This window comes from Lonchura striata, chromosome 14 (genome assembly GCF_046129695.1).
Source record: "Lonchura striata isolate bLonStr1 chromosome 14, bLonStr1.mat, whole genome shotgun sequence".
Classification (NCBI taxonomy): Eukaryota; Metazoa; Chordata; class Aves; order Passeriformes; family Estrildidae; genus Lonchura; species Lonchura striata.
In genome coordinates this window covers 15,185,465-15,206,097 of record NC_134616.1, presented here as the reverse complement: position 1 = coordinate 15,206,097, position 20,633 = coordinate 15,185,465, and the positions used below count along the sequence as shown (strand labels likewise).

General features: G+C 63.2%; 1 protein-coding gene across 5 annotated transcripts; it reads right to left on the bottom strand.

Annotated features, from left to right (window-relative positions):
• Positions 1 to 1,217: 1,217 nt before the first annotated feature.
• NHSL2 (NHS like 2) lies at positions 1,218 to 18,678 on the bottom strand. Of its 5 annotated transcripts, none has more exons than XM_021547747.2 (8): positions 18,572 to 18,678; positions 9,864 to 10,016; positions 8,917 to 9,053; positions 8,622 to 8,826; positions 7,609 to 7,740; positions 4,330 to 6,531; positions 4,101 to 4,233; positions 1,218 to 3,779 (listed from the first exon to the last, which is right to left on the bottom strand). In XM_021547747.2, the coding sequence occupies exons 1-8, from the start codon at positions 18,633 to 18,635 to the stop codon at positions 3,467 to 3,469; spliced, it is 3,339 nt and encodes a 1,112-aa protein (XP_021403422.2). In that variant the 5' UTR covers positions 18,636 to 18,678; the 3' UTR covers positions 1,218 to 3,466. The 5 variants fall into 5 exon arrangements, with proteins under 5 accessions (XP_021403422.2, XP_021403425.2, XP_021403424.2 ...); XM_021547750.2 differs by having other exon boundaries at positions 7,609 to 7,689; XM_021547749.2 differs by lacking the exon at positions 18,572 to 18,678 and adding an exon at positions 15,717 to 15,846.
• Between the last annotated feature and the right edge of the window lie 1,955 nt (positions 18,679 to 20,633).

Here is a 20,633-nt window from a genome sequence, read left to right as displayed (position 1 = left end):
GGCTGATGGACACGGGCCGCGGGACACGGGGCTGGTGGACACGGGGCTGGTGGACACGGGGCTGCGGGACACGGGGCTGCGGGACACGGGGCTGATGGACACGGGCCGCGGGACACGGGGCTGGTGGACACGGGGCTGGTGGACACGGGGCTGCGGGACACGGGGCTGATGGACACGGGGCTGATGGACACGGGGCTGCGGGACACGGGGCTGTGGGACACGGGGTTGGTGGACACGAGGCTGCGGGACACGGGGCTGATGGACACGGGGCTGTGGGACACGGGGCTGGTGGACGCGGGGCTGATGGACGCGGGGCTGATGGACGCGGGGCTGATGGACACGGGGCTGTGGGGCACGGGCTGCGGGACACGGGGCTGGTGGACACGGGGCTGGTGGACACGGGGCCGCGGGACATGGGGTTGTGCCCGCTCGGACGGGGCTGGAGCCACGCGACACACAGGGCTGCGTTCGGCATCCACGGCGGTACCCAGCACTCGCCCAGGGCTCTCCCTGGTACTCAGGGCTGTCTCCCGCACTCAGGTCATTCCCCGGCTCTCGAAGCTGTCCCCGGCACTTGGGGCTGTCCCCGGCACTCGGGGCTGTCCCCGGCACTCGGGGCTGTCCCCGGCACTCGGAGCTGTCCCCGGCACTCGGGGCTGCCGCCCTCATCCATCTCACCTGTGCCAGCACTCCAAGCCCAGCTCCAGCCCACGCTTCCCCACTTCCCCTGCACCCAGGGCCCGGGGCTCTCCCCAGCACGGGGCTGGCCCCAGCAGTCCCCCCCGGCTGCTCTGTCCCTCTCATCCATCCCGCCTGCCCCCGGGATGCCACGTCCATCCGCAGACCCTCACACCACCCCCGGCCCCCGCTCCGGTGTGTCCGCAGTGCCCAGCCTGGGCTGTCCCTGACACCTCGCGGTGTCCCTGCGCGCCCCGGAGCTGCTGGGGACACAGGAGTGTGTCACTGGGGACACAGGAGTGTGCCGCTGGGGACACAGGAATGTGCCACTGGGGACACAGGATTGTGCCGCTGGGGACACAGGAGTGTGTCACTGGGGACACAGGAGTGTGTCACTGGAGACAGGATTGTGCCGCTGGGGACACAGGATGCTGTGAAAGGCCCCAGCTAAGGGGGCCGGTTCCCCTCCAGTCACCCAGGGGTGTCAGGGGTGCCCACCTCCCCAGCCCCGGCAGCCCAAAGAAGCACAGGCACAGGCGGGCAGCAGGGAGCACTTTACCAAGCTGGCGAGATAAAAAGTACAACATTCCGTAGTTGGCACCTTGGCGGCCCCCACCTTGGAGCAGGGCTGTCCTGCCAGCCGCACTCTTCCCAGGAACCCACTGCCTTCCCAGCGGAATAGCCACAGCCAGAGGGAGCAGGGAGTGAGCGGCCAGAGACGAGCACTCAGCCAGGAAGAGCCCCAGGAAGAGCATGTTCCTCCAACCAGGGAAATTAGGACCTTCATCCCATGGCCAATCTCCATCACACAGCCGATCTCCATCCCACAGCAAATCTCTGTCTCACAGATGGCCTCTGGCCCACTTGGACATTTCACCCCAGCAGCACTGGCCACTCCAGCTGCCAGTGGTGCTGGGGGTGTTGCAGGGAGGTCCCTGCCCTGTACTTGCCCCCAGCCCACTTTGCCGACTCTGTCCCTGGTTTCCTGAGCAGTCATGTGCAAAATGTACCTGTCCCCAGAGCTTCCCAAGCTGTGCCCTGGCCCCATCCCGAGCCAGCACCCTGCCACTGGCTGGGGCCACGGGATGGGGGTGAAATGTGGACATTCATTAGAGCTTTTTTAGTGGGTTTTTTCCTGAGTTTCTCAGCCTGGCTCTTAATTACAGGCTTAAATTTGCAGCCCTGGGAGAGGAAAGAGAGAGATGGGTGAATACCAGGAGGGAGGAGAGGGGAACCAACTGGAGCCTCAGTGGAATCAGATCCAGGGCGGTGGCAAGGATGGGGAAGTGTTTGCCCAGGCTGTGTTCCCCAGGGATGCAGAGCTCCTGGTGGGGCAGAGACCCCCTAGAGCAGCCCATGCCCATCAGAGGGGCAGCTGAAGCATTGCTGTGGTGCTCTGCTGCTGCCTGGACCCACTGTACTGCTCCCCCCAGCACAGGAGGCTGGAGTGTGTGGAAATACATCAAGAAATCAGGCAGAAATTTCCCTAAACACCCTGTTTCCTTGTCAGACATGGCTGGCCCTTCCTGTTTCTCTGGGTGTGCGGCCGTCCTCCTGCTTGGAGCTCATGTTTCCTCCCTGCCCTGCCCCGAGCCCCACACCACAGCCTCTGTTACTGGCTGCTGGCTCCCCTGCTGGAGCCAGGCCAGGAAGAGGCAGCTGGGGGTGAGGGGGACAAATCCCATCCAGGGATGTGCAAACCCTCTTCCATGGCCCCGTGCACATACCCTGATGGATGTGTCCCACTCGGCCTTGCTCAGCTCCCTGGTGGCCAGTGGGCACAGGTGAGTGGTGGGCAACCCTGGGGGGACCCAGGAATCACCAGGGAGGTGGCTCAGGTGATGTCCATCTGCATTCCAGCCACCATCTTGGTAGCATCTCAGGACCTCCGGTGGCCAGGGCAGCAGAAGTTGTCGCAGGGTCTGTTGTGGAGACGCAGGAGGCAGAGCTGGGGATCAGATTCCTTCCCATGGCACAGCACCCTCATTGCCCCAGTTGGCAGCTGGGTGCAGGACCCCCGGCGTGGGGGCTGGCAGGGGGTGGGGTGGCTGCCAGTCCCCCTGTGCAGCGAGGCCAGGGGGACTGGCAGTGGAGGTGACCCCAGGGTTTGTTTTTGGACTGAGAGCTGAGGAGCTCCAAAATGCAGCATTTTGGGGGCTTTCAAGGGGTGGGGGTTTGGCTTGAGGTGGTGGCGCTGGCTGCGGACGCCGGGTGCCAGTTCCCTGTGTGACAGGGAGGATGCTCAGGGCAATGACAGGGAACCTCCTGTGACTCTTCAAAAGCAACCGCAGATCCAGCCGAACCCCTGGTGTCTTCCCAAAGTGCATCTGTGTGTCCAGCTGAATTTAACCAGGGGATCTCTGCATGGGAAACTCAAGGTACAGTGTCAAAGGGAAGAGAATCAAACATCACCACCACTGTGCATTAGAAAATCTGTTTAAAGTACCACATGCCAAAGGGACCAAAGAGTCTCAAACTGCTTTGCTGTGGGCACGGGGCAACACCAGGGGCTGTGATCCTGTTCTGCTTCCTGGGCAGGTGCCTTCAATCCCAGGAGCTGGCTCAGCCAGGGCCAGTTCCAGCCACTTCCCTCATGGGAAGGGCCCAGAGTCATGAGAGCTTGGGCTCCAGCCACTGCCTCTCTGCCAGCAGCTCTCCAAGTAAGGAACAAAAGCAGAAGAACCCCCCAGCAGGATACAGGGGCTCCCCAGCAGCCAGGACAGCCCTTTGCAGCAGCGCTCCCTCTGCAGCCATTGCCACCCCTCCGGCTGGAGGGGCTCCTGTGTGGTCAGGGCTGGCTTTTGGGGCTGTTTGCACCATCCAGCTCAGGGGCAAACTCTGTGATGACCCTCCGGGCCAGCGGGTTCGTGGTCTTGAGCAGTTCAGCGGCAGATGGCCGAGTACCGGGGCTTGTTTTGCTGCTCTTCTTCTGGAGCAGGGCTTTAAAATCCTCATTCCTGCTGGAAGACTTTCCACTGCTGCTTACTGCTGCCAGAGACTCTCCAGTTGGGGAGCCTGAAGTCTTTACAGGTGAATGGGAGGTGGGTCGGCTGCTGAAGGTGTCACCAGGCTCTTTTCGCCCCAAGACCTTCCTCTTCGACCTAGGCACCAAAGGGACACGGGTGGAAGCAGTCTGGGGCTGGGGTGAGGTCCCAGAGTGAGGGAGTGAGGGTCATGGTAGTGCCCAGCCTGCTCTGCTGGGGCAAGGTGACAACATGAGCATGGCGGGTGATTCTCCTGGCCAGTAGGACTAATCTGGACCCTCCCTGCTGGTTGCACTCTGCTCAAGGTAGCAGCAACCAGGCTGTCCCCAAGGAAAAACATTGGCCCCAGTATGGAAAATGGAGGGATCATGGTGGAGGGACACTACACCCAGAGTTGTGACAGTGGGCTGTCCTCTCCAGTGCATGCACCAGCCTTACCTGTGAATCACTGTGAAGAGATCCTCCGTAGTGCGGGACGTTGTGAACACCTCATCGTCCTCCTCCACGATGGACTCGGCCGTCTTGTCGCTGGCAAAGCTCTTCTCCTCCGTGCCGGCTTCTGCTGAGCTGCCTGTGGGCAGGGAGACGACAGCAGTGAATCCCCTGCACAGCACAGGGAACCCCTATCCCTGGGGTGATCCCACCACAGGGGTGGAGAGACCCTCACCTTGCTCTGAGGCAGGCTCGCTGGCAGGCTCGCTGGCAGGCGTGGTGCCCCCAGCCTCGGGGGATGGCAGATCCTCAGCGTCAGGGTCGCAGCAGGTGGGGTCAGTGTCCAGGGTGATGATGGGGCTGGGGGTGGGTGGCAGGTCCCCCACAGCAGCTCCCAGCTGTGCCGGGGCTGGGATGAGCGGCAGGTACAGCACGCTGGGCTTTTTGGGCACTGGCGGGGGCACCTTGGCCTTCCTGCGCTCCCCCTCGGCACCGCTCCGCTCCGGCCGCAGCTCGTCCAGGCTGCCCTGCGAGAGCCGCCGGGGCCCCGCTGGGGTCAGAGACAAGTGGGGCTCCCCCAGACCCCTCCTCAGCTCCCCTCTCCGCAGCACCACGAAGGCGTCCTGTGCCAGCCCCTTCTCCTTGGCAGTAGTGCCTGGTGGGGACTTGGGGGACAGGGGACCCTCCTCCCGCAGAACTGGGGGCTTGGGCAGGATGCAGGGGGGGCGCCTGGCCAGTGGTGGCTTCTCTGCCACAGGTGGCTTCACTTTCCTCTCCGGCCCTGGGCAGGGGACGTGGGCTGGCTCCTCTGTGTGCTCTGGGCCATCAGCGTTGTCCTCCGGCTCTGAGCGGCTGATGGAGCGGAGGCGGACAGAGCGCAGGTCGGACTGTGTCACCACGGGCATGATGGGTGTGATGGGACTCGTCTTCTGGGCCAGCTTGGTGCCAAAGGTGGAGTCAGAGTGGTGCCGGCTGACCTTCGTCTTCCCTTTCAGGGAGATCTTCAGCCCTGAGAGGTCGAGGTGGGCGGGTGGAGTCAGTGGGAGGTCGAAGGACAGCCTGCCCTTGGGGCTCCTCTCCATGGGGGATATTGGGGGCAGAGAGGATTTCCTCTCGGGAACCAGTGGCCTCACACGCACCTGGTGCGGGGAGTGCCCGAGGATGGTGGAGGTGGGTACGGTGGGGGTTGGGGTCTCTGACTGACTGGAGTACCCACTGGAGGGGGACATCAGCCCCGTGGGCCTGCCTGGCGAGGAGGTCTTGAGGTCTGCCTCGGCAGAGAGCTGGGAGGGCGTCGTGGCCCTGGAGACTGAAGGGGACACGAGGGACTCAGAGCTGCCCTGTGTCTTGGCACATTCAACAGCCGTGGTCCCTGTGGTTGTGCTTGAGCCAGAGAGGGACTGGTAGTGATCACTGCTGGCCCTCCAGTCCGTGAGATGCCACTGGTGGGGGGCAGCTGTGCTGTTGGGCTCCCTGCCTGCACTCCCCTGGGGGTCGGCGTGCACCAGCCGGTGACCCTGGAGCTCTGGTGGGATGCACAGGCTCTTGGGCCGATGGTCCTTGGGCAGTGCCGCACTGAGCCCCACGTCACCGTCCTGCCCCTCTTTGATCAGCGAGACGCTGCGTGTGGGTGGCGAGGGCTTCTTCTTGGCCTTCTTCAGGGAGATGCTCTTGGAGCGCCGCCGCCGCTGCCCCTCAGGCTCCAGCCCCAGGGAGATGTTGTCGGTGCTGGTGCTGCCCTCGGAGCTGGCGCTGGGGTAGCCCAGGGCATAGTTGGCGCTGCCCCGCCGGGTCTCGGCGTATGCGATGTCCACGGAGCAGAGGGACCCCGAGTCCGTGGGCACTGACAGTGACCGCTCCCGGAACCGGCACCCTGCCCGCTCCACCTCCAGCTGCGCTGGCCCTGCCGCTGGCTCCAGCTCCTCTCGGCTGCCCGGCAAGAAATTCCCCTTGGCTCCCTGGATGCACTCGGAGCTAGGGGGGGAAGCAGGCACTGGGCCGGAGAAAAAGCTGGGCCCGTTGCTGCCCATGCGCTCTTCTGTGGTGATGAAGAAGGAGGTGGAGGCGGCGGGTGAACCTGGGCTGGGCGATGGGATGAAGCCGCCCGGCGAGGTGCAGGTGGGCCCCTTGCCTGGGCCAGTGGTGAGGCTGGGGGGGCTCCCATAACCCAGGGGGCTCCAGGGCGGGGAAAAAGGGGTGCCCTGTGTCCCATTGCAGGCACTGGCACAGGGGTTGGCTGCCCCATCCATGGCAGCAGGTGGCTGGCAGCAGCGGGCCCCGAGGTCACTGAAGGTCTTCCTCAGTGGGGCTGAGAGGGGCGGACGAGGGCTGATCTCCTGCGGCGTCGTCCCCCTGCTCGTGGTTTCAGGCACAAAGCTGCAGGACAGTGACTCACTGATGGGCGCGTGTGTGCTGGATGTGGGGCCGTTGGCGCTGCCTGCAGGGAGAGACACAGCCTGGTGAGCACCTTCCTGCCTCCCTCACAGGGACATGGCCCTGCTCCGCATGCTGTCCCAGCCCGTGGCCAGTCTTGAGGCTGCACCTCTGCCCAGGCATAAAATGTGGATCTCTTGGCTGGAATGTGCCATGGACAAATAAGCAGCCGTGGCAGGAGGCTCTGCCCATGGGGACATCAGTCGCATGGCAACCAAAGTGTTGCCCTGGTACTGCTCCATGGTGGGGACACAGATGGGGTTCAGAAGGAGCCAGGTCAGGCATTGCCAGCTGGGACAGGGAGGGACATGGTGGCTTACAGTGCCACCCCATCACAAGAGCCAGCAGCCACACTCTGAACACCCCCCAGCAGACAGGGATGCTGAAGTGGTGAGCTGAGGTCTGACTGACTCCAAGAAGGAGCCATGACCATCCTGCTGATGGTCTGGCCACTGTCATGGGGAGAAACCTTCCTCGTACCCCATGAAAACTATCTTGGAGCAGCTGGTGCCATGGCTTCTTGCCCTGTCTCTACCTGCCTCCAGAGAGAGGCTGGCTCTGATTTCTCTACACCTACAGCAGGACAGAGCACCTGAGCCACAGGTGCTGCTCCCAAAAGGTCCAGTGCCAGCCTGGAAGCACTCCAGGCACTCTCACATGCACTCCAGGCACTCTCACATGGCATGGCCAGCTTGCCAGCCCCAGCAAACACCTGGCCAGGTGTGTGCCTCACTGCCATGGCACCCTGAGACAGGGTCTGCCCATGGGGAAGGTGGGCACAGGGAGCTGTTGGAGCCCAGGCTGGGTGACTGTTGCCTCAGAACCCTGACTCAGGACGAAGGGGACTGTCCCTGATGCCATGCCAGCCTCAGGCCAGCCCAGTGTCACCACTGAACCCAGCACCTCAGTGCTTTGGGAGGGTGCAGGGTCAGTATGATGCACCTCCCCACGGTCCGGGCATCCCCGGGAGCCCATCTGTGCCTGGGCTGGCTGCCAGCCCTGGGATGGCTGTGCCACCATCGGGCAGCTCTGGGGGTTGCCAGCCCTGCCCGGGTGCTTCCTGAGCGGTTCTTGCCGTCACCTTGGTCTCGCAGGGACAGGTTAGGGAATCCAATAATGGTCCGTCTACGCCGCAGGGTGGACTTGGGGTTCATCGCGGTCTCTGTGTTAAACAGGGAGTGACGAGCACTCGCGTGCCTAGCAAAGTGCTGCCCTGTAGCCAAAACAAACAGCGGTACACCGCGGTGCCGGGAGCCGCTGCTGGGCCGGGAGCTCGGCCCCCTCCGTCACCCCTGTTCTCTGTGTGTCCCCAGCCTGGGATGGTGACACAGGTGGGAGTGTGGGATGCAGGATGATGGTGTGAGCCACGTGGGTGAGCCCAGGGAGATGCAGGCATGGTGGGAATGCTGCAGAGGGAGGTGAGATGGATGGAAAGCCACAGAGATCAGCCCTGCGCCATGTGACAGGCACTGGTCTGTGCTGGTGAGGCCGGGCCGCAACAACACTGTGGTGAGCCAGACTGGGGATGGGTACGTGAGGCATGGAGAGGGACCAGTGTGGCTCTGGCACAGCTCTCCATGATGGAGGGAAAGTGCAGAGAGACACCTCTGCCCTTCAGAAGGGGCACCTCACCCAGCCACCAGCCCCTGACTCTGACCTGGGCCGGAGCATGGCACCTGTGTCTGCAAGGACTGGGCAGGGCTGTGCTGCTGGGAGCTGCGGCCCCAGGAGGATGAGCAGATGGACAGACAGGGGAGACAGGTGAGATAGGCAGGGTGCACGGTGTGTGGTGAGAGCCCAGGTGACAACAGACCTGGCTGGCAGGGCGTTACATCAGGGATGTGAGACCTGCCAGCAGCATGGCCAGCGGACCAGACGCACAAAGCTGCAGATGGCACGAGACATGGCTTGGAGTGATGGACACCAGTATGGCCCTGCTGTCCCCTCTCTGCCCCAGTGCCCACCTAACCCACAGGAACACAGCTCACAGCCACAGCCCCCTCCCACCACCCATCCCCTGCCCCAAATGGCTGCTGGGGCGCATCCCTGCCTGCACCCCGTGTCCCCCCGCCTCGGCATGGGGTGCTGACCTACCGGAGACATTGATGGGGACAATGTTGGTCTGGATGGAGCCGGGCTGGTGCCACTGCTTCTCCTCCACGGGGGGCAAGGGGAAGGCCCTGGGCCAGGGGGGCTGTTTGTCGGGGCTGGTGGGGAGGCTCAGGGAGGTATCAGGAGGCCGAACACTGAGCACGGTGCTGCTGCTGGTCTCTTCTTCAGCTGCTCGCTGGCTCGGGGGCTACAGGGAGAAAGGCAGGTCAGCCACAAAAGGGACAAGGGTGTAACACAAACAGAGACTTGCTGCCCACCCTGCCACCTCAGAACTCACCATAAGCACGAACTCAAGGCGCTTGGCAGGTGGGGGTCGAGGTGATGGTTCAGGGGAGGTGTCGGGGGGCAGGTGACCAGCAGCACGGAAGGTCTGCCCAGTGACCCTGCTCTCGGTGTACTGCTCCTCATACTCCTCTGCAAGAAAAACAGCACCTGGAACTCTGCTCCTGCTGCTAGATCCTGGAGCAGTGGGCATGTGAAGGGATGGTGACTGTCCCCTCTGGCTGTCCCCAGCCTAGCTGGCCATCCCTGCTCAGGACACACAGCTCAGAAGGTGAGGAAGGGAGACCCCAAGGAGGGGAACTGAAGAAGTGCAAAGATGCCAGCAGCTTGGCCCACTCCTCCTGGGGCGCAGTCAGGGGATGCGGTGGGTCTCACTGGGAAACAGCCCCACTGGGGACAGCCAGGAACTCAGTGTATCCCCATCCTGTAATTGTTGAGTTAATTAATGCTGGTGGCTGTGGACTGGCGGAAAGCAGGGCTGCTCAGGCTGATTTAATGAGATTACAAGCTGGGGGATGGCTGGGCTTCTGATCTCATCTGATGCCTGAGGAGCATCTGAGCCAGGGCCGCGTGACAGCCTGGGCCAGAGACTGGAAGGAAACAAAACCACTGGCCACGTTGATCCAGTTAGCAGATCAGTGGCAGATCCCTTAGGCCCTGGTGAGAACTGTGCTCTGGTGGGGCTCGTGGGTGCCTTGGTGGCCCCACTGCCATCAGTGGCCCCAGCAGGCAATCCTGGTCCCAGTTGCTTTGTCATCTGCAGGTGTGACTTGGGAGCAGAGATCGGTGAGGGACCCCCAGGACCCAGCTCCTGCAGCCTGGTGAGGTCCAAAGAATGGTTCAGACATGCGTGAGATGAGCTCAGTCTCACGGTGGTCACCCAGCCTGGGCAGCACCCACCCATCACCCTCACCCAGCCCACTGCAGCCCTCTCCTTGCTACCTTGCAGCAAGCTCTGGAGGTTGAGCTGGGCCTCCTGGTGCAGCTGCTCCATGCCCGGTGGGCGCCCAGCTGCCAGGAAGACGTTCACGGGCTGCTGCCATGGCAGCTTGGCGGGGGCGGCTTTCTTGCTCTCGACGTCCAGGTTAGAGGTGGCTGCAGGCAGGGGAGAGTGGGGTCAGAGGCAGGTGGGGGAAGCTTCCCTGCAGCTGCTGCTGTGGGGTAGTACGGTGCCAGCACAATGCTCATCCCACCCCAGCTCTCCAGGAATGCCGGGATGTGGCTGCATCCCACCCTGGCAGGCTGCTGCCTGCCGGGACCAGCCCTCATCCACCACTTTGGAGGTTGGACGCTGTTCCTGAGGGCTGCCAAGACGGGAGCTGGCTGAAATTGGGGAAGGAAGCCAACCCTGCCACCCGTGCCTAACCGCGCCTGGGCGCAGGAAACGCTGCATGCTCTGGTGGAGCAACATCCTGGCTGTGGAGGAGCAGAAGTTGCAATTGAAAGGCAGGAGCCAGGGACCCGCTGCTTCCACTGCACTGCAGCTCGGGGCTCACATACCCTGCCCTGGCGTGGACACCCCCAAAGCTCTCCAGGGAAGGAAACCTCCATGAGGATTGCTCAGACCTTCTGAAACACCTTGATGGGTGGAAAAGTCCCTGGGAGCAGGATCTGGGCTCAGCAGTGAGCTGGCCCTGTGGGGAGCTGAGCGCTGCTCCCACAAACACGCTTTGCCATGGGAATACTGCAGACCTGACTGCACTGCTCTGAGTGGATGTGGGTTTGTACCCAGCATGGATTCAAGGCAGTGCCACCTCTGGCACACTGCCTCCAAGGGGATCCACCCCCTGTCAGGCACAGAGTGGGTCTCTGTGAGCTTTAGACAGGGATATGGATGACCAGGGTCTCATGCCTGGAGATTTAGAGCTCATCCTCCGTTGTATGGTCTTGTCCCCTTCCCCATCAGCTGAGACGCTCTGATTACCAGTGTGTGACAAACACTTCCCCTCTGCCACCTGCAGTGCAACACCCGGCCCCAGGAACACACCAGTGCCTTGCTGCCAAAGCCTGCTCCGTGCCAGACCCCAGCTGAGGCAGTGGAAGCAATCCCACATACCTGGGAAGAGGAATGGCCCCAAAACAGGTGTGGGACCCCCAGCACAAGCCACATTTCCCTCTGCCCCCATTGGTCAGGCAGCTGTGGTCCAGCTCATCTGCACTGCATCATGAGCATCCCCCCTGCTGCCCATGGTACCATGCTGCCACAGCTGCCCTCCTGCCTACAACATTCCTGTGCCCCTGGGTGCCCTCATGCACACCCTTCCCCCAGCTGATGGATCCTGCACAACACCCAGCACCCCAAAGCAAGGTGCCATGTCCCCACCCTAGTTACTTTTATAATTTGTTTCCATAACAACGGTCCTTAACACTGGTTTTTTTTTTCCTTTTTTTTTTTTTTTTCCCATCCTCCTCCTCTAAATAATTTGACTTGTTTCCATACCAACCAAGAGGTGTCGGGGCGCATGTGTGTGCCATGCACAGGGCAAGGTTTGGCATCTCTCAAAAAACCTAACCCCCAGTGCCAGGGGCAGAAACCACACCTTCCCCTCTGCAGACTCCAGACCCCACAACCTGCTGTTTTTGGCGAGGTGGGGGATTCAGTGCTGCCCTGTCATTTCAGAGAACAGCTCAAAGGTGCACCCCAAACCCTGGCTTGCTGCACCCCCTGCCTGGCTCACGCAGCCCAGCACAGCTGATGCTCAGCACAGCTGATGCTCCTCACCTTCTGCCCATACACCCCCCTGCAGCCACCCCCCACCAAGGGCTCAGGGACATCCTGAGCAGCCCCTGCAGCTCCCCAGACCCCTCCTGCCATGCCCAGAATACGGGAGCTCACCTCTGCTCCTCGGCCCTGCTGCCGAGTCACCCCTGCCACCCAGCACGGGCGCCGACCACGTGGGCAAACCACAGCACCAAAGCCCTGGGCGCGGCGGAAACGTGGCAGCACCCACGCCCAGCACCCTGCCCGCTGCGGGGCAGCTTCGGCCAGAAGGGGAACACGCAGTGCCGGGGGTCCTCCCCTGTGGAGCTTCCCCCTCTTTGCTGACACATGCTCGTTTGGGGCTATGAGTGACACAGTGTGGCCCTGAGCCGGTGCGAGCTGTGGTGCGGGCACTGCTGGCATTGCCAAGGTGCTGGCATCACCAAGGCATCGTGGGTTCCATCTCCCCAGGAGGGGAGAAGGGCTGGGGGCAAGAACTGATGAGCTGAGCACTCTCCTGGCATCCAGATGGCCCAAACTTGCACTGCAAGGACAGCGCTGTGCCAGAGTGAGCAGCACCCTGAGGCTTTGGCTCCCTGGGAGGAGCCACTCCGAGGGTGTTTTGGGAGTAGCACACCAAGCTCAGGCACACGGCAGCTCGGCGATGAGGTGTAAGGAGCTGGCAGTCCCGATTCAGTGCCGCTGCACTGAATTTAGGAGCATTTTGGGAGCAGCCTGATGCAGGCTCAGTACAACGGCGGGTTGTAAATGCCCAAGGAAGCCCAGCTGCCACCCCCATCTGTGGGCATTCCAAGCAGGAATTTCTGGCAAGAGGACACAGCGGCTGGCCAGGATAGTGGAGCTGAGCTGAGCCAATGCCCTTGGCAGCGACCCTCCTACCATGCTTATCAGCAGCAGGCTCAGAGCACAAAATACCTCTGAGGGGCTCCCACCCCGTGGCGAATGCCTGCAGGAGATGAAGGCATCCTGGGACAGCAAAGCCAGAGGGATAGCTCCATCCCACCAACCTCAGCAGTCTAGACCTGAGCCTGGGCAGCCTTGCTGCTGAGGGAAACTGAGGCATGGCTGGTAGGGGGTTCACCATGCTCCCTGCTGGCACCAGGGCATGCAGAGAGAAGCAGGCAGCCTCCCCTACCCTGCCTGCCGAAGGACATCTGCCTGGAATGCTCCAGGAGTCAGCACCATCAGCTGCAGCAGATGCTGCAGCCTCGGAGTCCTGCTGAGCCAGTGTCCAGGCTCGGGGTGTTGTGGCCACGGCGGGTTCACAGGGACTGAGGCTGAATCCAAGGAAGTGCACTTGAAGGGGAGCTGAGCTCTACTCTCTCCTGCAGGAACGGCAAACCTGCAGGACCCCCAGCCCCTCAGCATCTCCTGAGTCACCCCTGCTCCATGCCAGCACCCCTACTCACCCACAGCCCAGGCATCCCGAATCCACAGGGAGATATTTGACAGAGCCATCGGAGCTGTTTCAATCCAGGCTGAAGCTCCTGTGAAACGGTGCCTCTCGCTTGAATTCACTGCCAAACTTCTCCCTCTCGGGCTCGCTCCCCACGTGCAGGGGATGCCGGGGGCGCGTCTGGAGCCGCTCGGACCCTCTCTGCCAGTGTGGAGCACTGTCAGGAATGATGCGACGGCAGCAGCAGGCGATGCGCCATCAGCAGAGCAGCCATGGCAACGGGTACAGGCACAGCGGCAGCCGCCGCCGGTCCGGAGCACCGAGCACGCCGGAGGGCGAGGGCAGTGAACCCGGGGGCCGAGGCCGATGCTGGCAGCACCCGAGCCGCCGGCCGGAGCCGTGTGCCGCCGGCTTCAAGCGAGTGCCGGGCCGGCCCTCGGTGTCGGACTGCGCGCTGCGGCGCGGGGACATCGCCGTGCCATGAGCCAGGCACATGCTGCTCCACGGCGAGCGGAGAGGAAGCGAAAAGAGCACACAGAGGGAGCTGGCAGAGGCCTCAGAAACACCTCCTGTCCCAAGCTCACCCCCCGCCGAACCGGACCTGCCGGACCAGCTCCCTGCAGGACGTGGAGCCACGTCCGTGCACGGCAGCCCCAGGGCCGGATGCCCACCCGGGTCTGAATGAAATCCTGAAGTGACATCCTGCCGACACCCCCAGGCCCAGTGCCACAAGGCAGAGGTGCTCACTGAGCAGACCTGCCCTGCATGCCACTTGCACACGCTGTGCCTGGATGAGCTCTCACTGGAAAAGCCAAGAGACTGTGCCCTCTCCAAATCTGACGCTCTCCAGGACACCTCCCACTGTCACACGTCTGGTGGCTCAGCTTCAATCCTCCAGCAAGGCAGGGCCACCTGCACAGGTGTCTGACTTGCTGGTTGGTTGATGCCAGAGGGGCAGGAAGCCTTTCAGGGGTGCAGAATTCAGACCCCAGACCCCAGCCTGGCCATGCCAGGACCCTGGTCCAGCACGTCCCTGTGCTCCCACGTAGGTGCCCAGCAGGACCACAGGCACTGAGAACCAACACTGTCCCCACACACCAGATCTGCCGGAGGTTTTCGGCTCTTCCAATCTCCCTGTCTAACAAGAAATCAGCTGCTTTTTGTACTGATGGGAGATAAGGGCACTGCAGAAGTTGCTGGTGGCAGCAGGCCGGATTTAGCAGCTCTGGGGGTGCCTCAGCTCATAGGAAGAAGGCTGGATTATGTGAGGTTTCTATGAAAACCACTAGCAGCAAACCAGTCAATAACATCCCCGTCCATCGGCCGGACTCAGAGCTGCAGTGTACAAGGACATTCATTCCCAGCAGTGCAATGGGTCCTGCTCAGGGAGTTTTGGCAGGAGGGGAGCTGTGTGTGCTGCAGGATTTGGCCGGTGAGCCTGGCCCAGGAGGAACCCACTGTGCCCCTCGCCCGTGAAGTGGGGATGGGAACTGCCCGCAGCTGAGCTGGCAGCAGGGCTTGGCCCGGGACCATGCAGCCAAGGTGGACTCAGGCTGCTCCCTGACAAAGGGCTGAGATCCACTGCTCCCAGGCCAGAGCTGCAGCACTGGGGCAAGCACTGGAGCCCCAGTCTGGCCGGACCCACATTCCTGCACCAAGCCCTCCACCATGGGCAGTAGGACCAGCACCCAGAGCCCTCTCCCAGCCCTCCGGTGGCTCCCTGGGAGCCTGGCAGCCTCCTCATATGGCAGCCCTCACTCTCCCATGCTTCCCAGCAAAACTCCAGCCACAAACTTTTCCTGAGAGCCTCAGGATGCCTGGCATGGCAACCTGTCAGACCCAGCTGGTCCCGGCAGCCCAACATCGCTGAATCATGGCCAAAGGAGCTGCTGGGCACAGGGTGGCCGTAGGCTCCCTGTGCCAGCCCTCCCAGCCCTCCCACAGTGATGTACCCAGCCTGGCTGGGACTTTTTGGTGGCACATGGAAGCCCAGGCAGTGCTCACCACTCTGCCCAGTGTGGGCTGCCTGTGCCAGAGGCTCCTTCCAGAGGCTGCTTCCAGGAAAGCATGGCTTCCCCTGTGCCCAGCTGGTTTTACACTCCGCGGGACTGGGACAATGTGAGGAAGTCGCCTGAGAGGGGAATGTGGCCAGAGGCCCTGGGACAAAGGGGCCTGAGACCTGAAATCAGCTACAGCAGGACTGAGAGCAGTACAACAGCAAGGGTGCTGGGTGTCTGTGATGTTTGTGTCCACCCACGGTCCCATGGTCCTCCCTCCTGCAGTCAGCAGCACGTGGAAGCTGCCAGGAGGGCACAGTACCACCAGGACAGGCAGGACCTGTCCCTGCAGGACTGACACTCATCGGTCAGTGGGACACGTGGGCTGGGAGTCTCTGAATTTCTCTTGCTTTGTCAGAGCAAGGGCACCCCGCTAGGCTGGGGTATGGCTGAAGGATTTAAAAGGGACAGGGACACTCCACAGCTCAGGTCAGTCTGGGGAAGGTGGCACAAGACATACTGCTGGACAGCACTGACCCTGGGGGCTACTGCATGGCCTTCAGAGGGTCTGCACCCAAGAGCTGCCCCCAGCCCGGGGTCCCGCCCTGCAGAGTGAGCAGTGCCTGCAGACCCCACCGCCCCCACTGCCCGCCTCAGCCCTGCCCTACTGCCTGCCTTACCTGCCCGGTGCCAGGGTGCCAGGAGCCACTCCACCTTGGCCATGGCCGTGAGTGTGGGCAGAGGCCGCTCGCTCCAGCCCCTCAGGAGCTCCTGCCTCAAGCCAGGCCGAGAGCACTGAGCTTCCCCCGTCCTCACTGCCTCCAGCTCCAGCGGGGAGAGGAAGCGACCAGGAACTGACTGTTTGAGTCAGCGCCACAGCCCATTGTCCTGGCCCCGGCCCCTCTTCCTTCCCCGGGGAAGGACGGTGGAGGGACCGTGACTCTGCACAGCCCATCCCACATCCACCCGCCCTCAGCCCCCGGAATGCATATCCCACTACATACATCGTACATCGCTGCTGCAGCACCTGGAGAGGGATGCTATAGCCAGGACAGGCTGGGCTCCCCGAGCTGGACAGGCTCATGGAACCAAAATATCCCCCAGCTGTGGCTGGAGCACCATCTGGGAGCGGTGGGTGACCTGGGGGGACACAGCACGTGGGGCCTTGTCCTCTCCCCAGAGCATGGCCATTCCTACATGGAGTAACCACAAGACTCCTTGTGGGGAAACCAGCACCTGGAGCCTGTGGCTGCCCCCAGCCCGGCTGAACTGCTGCCCACCAGCTCCCCCAGCCCTTACAGCCAACAAAACCAGGGGCCCTTCTGAACCCCCTGGCTCTGACCTCGAGCTGCCAGAGCACCCAGAGCCTCATCTCACTTCAGCTCCTTCCAAAGCCTGGAGCAAAGGCTCCTTGGGGAACACTTTCCTGGTGCCCCAGGGCTTTGTAAAGCTGAGCTGGCTTCTCCCAGAGGACAGAGGCTCCTGGGAGCCAGGGCTACAGGACAGCCAAGAATGCTTCCCCAAGCACAGGCTTCATTCAGGAACATCCCACACCACCAGCGACCCACACCCACCACAGGGCTGCTCCTTATGGAGCCTCAGCTCCCTCCCCTTGGCAGATAAGCTCCAGCCTGGACCTGCTGCCACCTCTCTGCACGGAAGCCTGTGTGCAACTGCTTAGGAATGCCCCAGGCACTGAGGTCCCAACAGCCCTGTGAGTGTCCAAGTATTTGTTCAAGCTTTACACCCAGGACGAGTTTTGAGCCATGCAGTGCCAAATCCCACTCTTCCCTGACCCCAGCAGCCACATGCAGGTCTCTCCAGGGAGACCAGGAGATCTCCAGGCTGGTGGGGAACTGTGACCTGAGGACAGAGATGAACCAGTGTCCAGGGCCTGGCCCCACAATCCCCCTTGGGCCCTTCCTGCAGCTCCAAGAATTCCTTTGACAATTCAGAAGTGTGATTAGTTCTCCCCCTGAGTGGCACCAGGTGGAAGAGGCAGGCAGGGAGCAGACCAGCAATGGTCTGGGCACTGCTCATCTTCCATGCCTGCAAATGGGAGCCAAGGGCACTGTGCTGGGTAGCAGCTGGCACAGCATCCCTCATCCCCCGTGACCTGCAGGCCAGCACCCTGTGGTCCTGGCACTGCCTCCCGGTAGGGAACAGGCCAGCATTCCATGATCCCTCTGAGCCCCACAGTCCAATCACTGCCCACTTCCCATGGCCCCATGAGGGGAGCCAAGGATGATGTGATGTGATGGATGCTGACCAGCCCCATATCTCTCACCCACTCTGACCCGCAGCTCAGCCTCTCTCCTCGTCACCTCCTGTGCAGCCCCGAGTTCTTGTGCCCCATTTCGGTGCTTTGCACCCACCGCTACAACAGCGGCTGCAAAATTAGACGGCGGTTGTGCTGCCACCCTCTCTGCCCACTGATTATTAAGCTGTGACAGTCATTTGGGCTGTGACAAGCAGTCCCCATTCTTCTACATTTTCTAAGCAATCTTCCCGAGGTCTCTCCCAGGGCTCAGTTCCCTGCTGCTGCCCACACTGCTGGGTCCTGCTCCCAAGCCAGCAGGCAGGGAAAGGGCAGCAGGAGCTGGGGCCAGCAGAGCCCAGCATGCTGCACTCCAGGACTCCACGGCTGATGGGCCTGGTGGCAGGAGATGTGGCAGACCCCAGATCCCAGCTCTTCTGGCATTCCCAGGAGCTGGGCTGGAAGAAGAGTTGGAGCACTGGCAAGGGTTGCTGAACTGCCTGGACCAGCTACATGGGGACAAAGGAGTGACCAGACAGGTCCTGCTTGTCTGACCCTGCTTCCTCAGAGGGCACCTGCCCTCACTGCTCACTCCCAGCTCCAAGTGGGTCCTCTGCTCCCTCTGCTCCCCCTCAAAAAGCTCCCTGCAGAGCTGCAGGGCTGTCCGCCTCCCCGAGATTGTTTGTGGTACAGGAGCCCCCAGACACCCACCACCACTGCGATGTGTGGGAGGAGGGAGCTGGGCTGCGGGGGCTGCACAGGCACTGGGCTCCCTGCCTGGGGAGGGCCAGCTCCGGGGACAGCAACTACAGGGCTCCCCACACCTTGGGGCCCCATCCCTGTCCCCAGGGCTGGCTCCCCACTGCCTGGGCTGCAGCCCCATGCCCAGGACTGCCTTCCCACACCTTGGGACTGGATTCCCATGCCCAGGCTGGCTCCCCACACCTTGGTGCCGGATCCCCGTGCCCAGGGCTGGTTCCCCACTGCATGGGGCTGGCTCCCTGGAACCCGGGGCTGGCTCCCAGCAGCTCGGACAGCCGCCACCTGTCCCACACGCTGGGGCACCGCGGTGTCCCCAGCGCCAGCCCCATCCCGCGCCGTCCCCGTCAGGAGGCCAAACCTCGGCCGGGGTGACCTCTGCCCGCGTCCTCCAAGCGACCCACCGGCACGGGGGAGCGAGGAGTGCCGGCAAGCCCGAGCCGCCCCCGCCCGCCGCCGCAGCCGGGGGTCGCGGGGGCGGCGGCGCTCCCGGGGGCGGCGGGGGCGCGGGTTCGGTACCTGTTGCCGAGCGCATCCTGCCCCGCCGCTGGCTGCGCGGCCCCTTCCGCTGCGCGTTGCCCATCCTCCGCCGCCGCCCGGCCCGGGCTCCGCGCGCCGCCGCCCCCGGGCCGCCCCCCGGCCGCCCCCCGCCGGGCCCGCCGCGCCGCGCGGGGAGGAGCCGCGGGGCCGGGCCGGGCCGGGCCGCATCGCTCCGCTCCGCGCCGCGCCGAGCCCAGGCGAGCCGAGCCGAGCCGCGCCGGGCGGCACCGGCACCGGCCCCCGCCCCGCCGCCCCCTCCGAGCCCAACGGGCGCCCAATGGCGGCGGCTGCGGGGGCCGGGCGGGGGCGGCGCGGGGCTCAGGAATACCGGCGTGATGGGGATGGGCTGGGGGGATCGGGGCTGGGGAGTGCTGCGTGATGGGGATGGCGGTTCCGGGGCTGGACACCGCCCGAGGAGATGGGATGTGGGGTATCGTGGGGCACCCTCAGACTAGTGTGGGACACCAGGGCTGCACAGCCCCCAGGGCGATAGGATTGGGCTGGGGACCCTCGGGCTGGGCAGCCCCTGGGGAGTTGTTTGGTTTAGGGGTGAGTGGACAGCCCCCGGGGGTGGTGGGGATGAGGTGGTGCCAGCTCTGGGCACCCCTGAGGCAATGGGGCTGGGCACACCAGGGGTGTTGGGGCTGGGTGGGGATCCCAACGCTGGCCCTGTGGGGTGGGTGGCTGAGCAGCGGATGGATGGAGGCAAGGGATCGACCTCTGACAGGAGGCAGAGGTCAGCTCCAAGAGCAGCTGGAGCCATGCACAGAGGGAAATAGGAGGTGTGGGAAGAGCTTTGGGCTTGGGTTCTCTCAGGAAACCTATGTGAGAGCTGTAGGACATTGCAAGAGCCAGGCCTGGGGGTGATGTTGTCTCAGCTAGGAGAAACAGGGTCATCTCTGCCAGTGACTCCAAGGTTCCCATTCCTGGTATTGAGTGTCCCAGGCAGTGCAACGACTGCACAAAGCTCAGCTGCATGCAGGGACCCCCAGGAGTCTTGGATCAGCTACTGCCCTTGGGGTTCTTCTCCTGGCCCAAACCTCACCATATCCCTCTCGTGGGGAAAAAAGCCCTTCCAAAGTGGGGAATCCTGTCTAGCATGCCAAGACCTCCCACGTGCGGAGCGCTTCACCCCTGGGAGCCAAGAAGCATTGGGATGGCTCAGCCCAGTCGCTGTGTCCCAGGACCCAGCATCCCTGACACATCGGATCTCGGCATCCATATAGCAACAGAAAGGACCAGAAAGCGCTGGGAGGTTGTTATGGAAACAGCCACAAATTGGATCAGTACTTGGTGCAAGGAGCAGTTTGTGTGACTGATGTGGGAGCAGGTGGGTGTGACAGCCGCAGTGGTGCGGGGGCCCCGCGGTGGCACCCCGCTGCCCATGCTGTGCTCCTGTTCTGGGGCTGTTCTGTGGCAGTGCCTCAGCTCACAGGGACCCGGGCATGGGGCTGTGGGTACCTCACCCAGCCTCTGAACTCCCCAGGGAGGTGAAGGATTGGAGTGATTTGGGGGTGGTTCGCAGAAATTCCAACAAGAAAATAACTTTCTGCCACTTCCCCAAGCCCCAGCCGAGCCCAGCACACGGTGCCAGGCAGAGGGGGCAGCGGCCCCTGCACAAACAGCCCCACTGTGGGTCACTGGGCTGTGATCCAACAGCGTGGCCACAGTTCTGCTCCCTGCCCTGGGGAGCCACGCCAGGTGCCCATCGCTCCGAGCCACTTGTGCGGGGCAGCCCCAGGCCCCACATCCTCCTCGAGCCCCATGGGCACACATGGCTGCCTGCACTGTCCTGGCTCCTGGGAGCCCAGGCAGGTCCGGGTGGCTCCTCCAGGACACCGGGCTCGCCGTGCCGGGGCCAAGGGCAGGAGGCTGCCGGTGGCTGAGCGGGGAAGCGCCGGTGCCACGGCTCCGTCCGGCCCGAGCGCGGGAGCAGCTCTGCTCCGCGTTCCCGGAGCAGACCCTCTCCTGGCAGAGAACCCAGCTGTGAAGAAGCCATAAACATTTGCTAAGTGGCCGAGCTGGTTATTTTTGGGCCAAG